A 5,278-nucleotide genomic window follows, 5' to 3' on the forward strand; every position below is an offset into this window, starting at 1 on the left:
CTAGAGTAGTAGATATCTCGCTTGATGTCATCCACCCACATGACCCAAAGGCCTCCAACTCGGCCTTTCACGGGAACAACAAAACTACCCCAAATAGGAAAATGATTGAGTAGATCATGAGATCTAATCCTAGACGAAAGAGTTTCTGAGATTAAAGTAACCTTCATTTTTGTTGATGAAAACAAATGGGCAAGATACTATATTTTATTATTTCCTAGGGTCCTAATCACCCCTCTGCAATTCCAACAAATAAGATTCATGGCGTCATTGTCTCCTTACCTAGTGCCAGCTCCAACTATGATGCAATTTCTATGTTGTCTAATCCACACATTAGATTCGACACCAGGATCAGAGGGGAAATTACCAGCATTCCGTGGAGTATTGGGGACGAGTATTACATCTCCATTGCTGCCAGGGATGTCCCAGTGGAGATTTCTCCTTCCTGTATTATGCAATCAAGTAGATCGGGACCAACGTCTATTCTCCAGCGACCCATCATCACTATGGATTGGACGACTAAAGCGAATCAGGCACACAAGAGGAAGCAGTAGCGAGCTAACTCGCTGGATCCTGGGAGGAAAAGGAGGTGACCTTGGGTTAGCATGGCGGATCGTTGATAGAAGGGAGCGGTCAATCAATAGAGCAGGGGTGGATGTAGAGGATATGAGGGGGGTTGCAAATGGACTGGATGGAGCGGGGAGGAACCAAGGAGATGGAAGGGATCGGGATTGTGGCGGCTTGGTTTCCCTTTCTTGCAGCGGCTAGCCGGTGAGGGAAGAGGACCCCGTTAGGCTTTGTTCGGTTAATCCTCTCCCCAAGAGGATTGGAGAGGATTGGCAGGGATTGGTTCATATTTTGACTTAGAAGAGGTTTAAATCCCCCCAAACCCCTTCAATCCACTCGGATTCACACGCAACCGAACAATGCCTTAGTGTGGTGGGTTGGACCCTCACGGGATTGCAGCGGTAGGTTGATAGAGGGGATTTGGGGAAATGGTTCTTGGCTGATGGAAAAGAGGAACTGACGGGAGGAATAATGAATTGGAAGGAGAAAAGAAGTGGAGAGGAAAAACATATCAGAGGTTAGATGTAGGGAGAGAAATCCAGAGCATGATGCTCAAATCCCATTAGGAAGGCAATGCTGAAGAATCGCCGGAGAATAAGGGTCCAGAAGAGCGGTGGAGCCGTTTTCCTGCCGAGCATTACACAATGCTCCTTTCAATTTTGAGGATGAGTTTATTTTTCACAACAATAGGAGGGGGCGTCCAAGCGAAAATCCTAATATGAGCTCGAGCTCAAATGCTCTTGGCATGAACAGTAAATTCAAAAACAATTCAGAAAATCTGATTTTTTGGAGGGCAAACATTAAGAAATGTTTCGGGTGCTTGCAAATTTTCATCATCATATCACATTTGTGAAAGTCATGGCAAAAAAGATAAAATTGGCGCTCCAAAATACTTTTGAAAGTAACATCTTCGAAGCATCAATCTTTTTTTTTTTTGCCACTACTTCCATGAATGTGATTCCAGCTGAAACTTTGCAAGCACCCAAAACATTTCTTAATGTTTGCTGCAAAAAAAAACAAGAACTTTTGTGATTTGTTTCTTTTTTATTATTATTTTACTGTTCATCTGGCTCATTTGAGCCAAAGCCGAGAAACTCCATGCCCGTGTCCAAGAGCATTTGTGGGCGTCCGTTTGATGGGTAGACCGTGTCTACGCACGGGTGAACGCAGCTAACCAATGGCCTCTAACCCCTAAATCAAAAACAATGGCCTGCGTGTTTCAGCCCGTTGAAGCGCTGCCTGTCGCATCATGAACTCATGTCAACCTTCGTCTAAGTCCCTCTCACGGAACTTCAGCGGCAGCAGCGCCCTCCGAGCCGTAATAAATAACTACTGTCGCTGCCCATGTCAATGCCATATCCAATCCAACAACGTACGCCAGTACACAGAAATGAGACAAGGATGCCATGTGTGCAGTAACTGCCTCGAATCTCACTCCAACTTCCTTGCACTGGCAACTCAAAGTATACCCTAGTAACACTAGCAGCGAGGGAGGTTCAAGAGAGCTGCCAGAACAAAACACTGGGCAAGTTATGCGTACACATACATGTACCACCAGTTAGGGCTTTCAAGTTTCAACAGCGTCCCGTCGTGATGGGTAATTGGGTATCTGAGGTATGGCAATTCTTGAGGTGCCCAACAGATGATGACAAAGGACACAAATCAGGTGTGTGTATCGATAAATTTACACATTTCCATTGATTATAATGGTTGTTGCTTGTTAGGGTACAATCTCTGTTCTAAGATTCATTCAATCTCCAGGATGAAGCTACTCCGTGCAAATTCACATACAAATAAGTCATACAGCGTGGAACGGGATCTGCAGGCAGGTTTAATCCCAGTCAGCATCAAAGAACCCGGCGTCTTTCATCTCGGAGTAGTATACGTTCTCTAGAAGCATATCTTCCTCCTACAACATCACACAAGCAAACAGGCAAGACATAAACAATCACCACAGGAACAAGAAGGCACAGAAAATACTCCAGATACAAGTACAGAGAGGTATTAATTTCATAGGTAAGAAGGTACCTGGAAGAAGTCTGCCAAGAAAGTCACATACAGAAGTGGAAGGTACAGAGCATGGTAACAGACAGCAGTGAGGTTGTACAGCCTGCACAATAGACAAAACTCAAATTTCGCTCTCGGGTGCAGAATAAGCTAGAACAATATGAGCTGTAGTATTATTTAGTTATGTACCATAAACCAAATCCAGCTCCACATGCAACAAGGAAACAGCCAAACAGCGACAGGCCGTTAAGTGCCAGCATTGCGCACACATACTGGTAATATGCTGGTTTTGCTGTCATAAAAAGGTGAAATGACATTGAGTACACAATGATGATCATCAAATAATAGATTTGAAACACACACAATTATACAGCGTTAGTGCAGCCAATTACCAGGTAGCCTGTCTTTCCACCTTGAGTGATGCATGAAAACAATCAAGCCATAGACTCCTGTAAGCACCAATTTGTGGAGAATCCATAGGCCCCATTTCCCACCAGTTCCTTGGTCAGCATCGATAAACAAAGGAACACCAAATCCGAATACATATATGGTCTGCAGAGGGAGGAAATGTGAGTCCAAAGCTAACATACAGTTCCCTAGCTATAATAAGCATGAGAAAACTATCATTCAAACATCAACCTGCAGCATAATCTGATGCAATGAAACAACATAGAGTGAAGAGTTAAACTATGGAGTACGTTTTCTCTCTGTAACAGCCCAAAACTCATTTTATAGTAACAACTTTCAAGAGATAAGACCCTGCGAGATTTAGCATCAACAGAAAACACATACAGACTTGCAATACACACTCCATTATGAAACAATGGTGATCATTTTATTTACTTGTAATAAAAGGACATGGTGAACCTGATGAATAGTTAATTTGTTTCCGTTGCATATTTATATTAAGAATAAAGCAATGATATCTTATACTCCCTCCTTGAACTAAAACCACGTAACTTATTTTCAAACGGGGGTAATACTTACGAAAAATCTGGCCCCATCATACATTATTTGAACTGGAAAAATAAAGAAACGTCACACCATGGAGGGGTAACATACCTTGAGCAATACATCAGCACTAACTACAGCACCAGAGATAACAAAGGTACGTCCCAAAGACTCATAACCACTGGCTTCATTTCCTTGAAGTAGAAATGCTATAAGACTAACTTCCAAGAATAACATTCCAGATTTGGTAAACAATGAAAGCACATTCCATGAGAAGGCCCTTTCAGGCATACACTGCCATGCCTGCCAATCAATGAAACTGCTGTTAAACAAGAGTAATAGAAATAGAGAATATACAATGGGCAACATTACTAAAGATGAAATAGGTCAAAATCACATGCATATGGCAGGAGTTGCTCATTCAATTACCCCATAGAACATTGGCAACTAAACACATATACCTTAGTAACCAGGCCAATGTGTACTCAAGCAACCAGAAACTAGTAACCAGGCCAATTGTACTCAAGTTGTTTGTAGTCTTGAACAGCAATACCTACCAGAGCTTGCTGCTAGCTCATCATTAATTACCAGACCAAAACCTACCCATACCCACTCATCTGCTTCTGTGATCACAACCCAACTTCCATTCATTCGATTGCCAAGTTGAAACAACAAAAGGCAAACCATATGTACACAAAATAGACTTGTCTAATGAAAAGTCTACCTAACTTGTACCCAACTATTCAGCTCCTCGATCAAACACTAACAAGCATACAAAAGTTGAACTGTTCATTAAGACTAAGAACGCAAATTCACCTCAGCGGTGCCGTAGCTGTAACCTTCCTTGCAGCTGGTCCTACCCAACGTGATGATAACTAATTGAACTCGGCTACCTACTTTGCTAGCCTCTACTAGAAGAAGTCACAAAAAACTATCACTAGTTACTCCACATCATTTATGCATCCGAATTCACCCAAAACAAAAAAAACAGCAACCGAGTTTCGAATGGTGACGGGGGCGAGCGGGCCGGACCTGCAGGAAGCACCAGAGGAGGTTGAGGAGGGCGACGGCCCAGAGGAGCGCGTAGTAGGCGACGACGACGACGTGGGAGCGGCCGTAGCTGAGGCGGCGGAAGCTGCGGCGGGCCTGCCACGCCAGGAACCCGACGAAGGCCAGCGACGGCAGCATCACCGACAGGCTGTACCAGGCCCCGTGGCAGCCGGACACCCACCACAGGGGGCCCGACCCGGGGGCGGCGCCGGAGCCCGACGAGTTGGCGGCGTCCGGCGTCACCGCCAGCGCCATGGCGCCCTCCAGGAGCCGCCTCGGCATCGGCGCCGGGGGCCCGGCGGGCGGGCGGGCGGGCGGGCTAGGGTTTGGGGTGGGGGGAATTCGGTCAGGTCGCGCACGCTCGCTTCGTGGGGAACTCTGGAGCTGGGTCAAAAGTGGGGGAGGAGTAGGATGAAGGAGAGGGGATCGATCGGAAGGAAGAGACGACGTCGGTGGATTGCGATTGCGGGCTGCGGAAGTGGGCCCACCTGTCAGGAGCTTTGGACGGCCCGATGCGAACCGATCCGCTACTTGGCTTCCTTGCTCTTTGTGTGTTCTACTGTAATAATTGTTCTAGTAAAAAGAAAAAAAAACTTTTTTATCAAAAAATTACTAAAAAAAAGCACTTGCTCCTTTTGTTCCAATTTTGCTTTCCTTTTTTTGCTTTCTGAGTGGGCAGCAACTAGTGCAAAGTTGCTCATGCTTT

At 45.3% G+C, this 5,278-nt stretch overlaps 1 protein-coding gene across 1 annotated transcript; it reads right to left on the reverse strand.

Annotated features, from left to right (window-relative positions):
• Positions 1 to 2,231: 2,231 nt before the first annotated feature.
• Positions 2,232 to 4,886, reverse strand: LOC119311861 (protein CANDIDATE G-PROTEIN COUPLED RECEPTOR 2-like). The gene is made up of 6 exons (XM_037587575.1): positions 4,555 to 4,886; positions 3,634 to 3,825; positions 2,964 to 3,123; positions 2,761 to 2,863; positions 2,593 to 2,674; positions 2,232 to 2,473 (listed from the first exon to the last, which is right to left on the reverse strand). Exons 1-6 carry the CDS (start codon positions 4,852 to 4,854, stop codon positions 2,396 to 2,398), a joined length of 915 nt encoding a protein of 304 aa, XP_037443472.1. The 5' UTR covers positions 4,855 to 4,886; the 3' UTR covers positions 2,232 to 2,395.
• Between the last annotated feature and the right edge of the window lie 392 nt (positions 4,887 to 5,278).

The sequence above is a fragment of the Triticum dicoccoides genome, chromosome 5B, assembly GCF_002162155.2.
Source record: "Triticum dicoccoides isolate Atlit2015 ecotype Zavitan chromosome 5B, WEW_v2.0, whole genome shotgun sequence".
Lineage (NCBI taxonomy): Eukaryota > Viridiplantae > Streptophyta > Magnoliopsida > Poales > Poaceae > Triticum > Triticum dicoccoides.

What these genes read in the sequence shown, in the direction of transcription:
- LOC119311861 (XM_037587575.1), bottom strand. Translation starts at nt 4,854, where the DNA reads ATGCCGAGGCGGCTCCTGGAGGGCGCCATGGCGCTGGCGGTGACGCCG. An exon ending in TCCTCTGGTGCTTCCTGCAG is followed by an intron (nt 3,826 to 4,554) that starts GTCCGGCCCGCT and finishes ATTGATTGGCAG; the next exon opens with GCATGGCAGTGTATGCCTGA. An exon ending in GGAGCTGGATTTGGTTTATG is followed by an intron (nt 2,675 to 2,760) that starts GTACATAACTAA and finishes TCTATTGTGCAG; the next exon opens with GCTGTACAACCTCACTGCTG.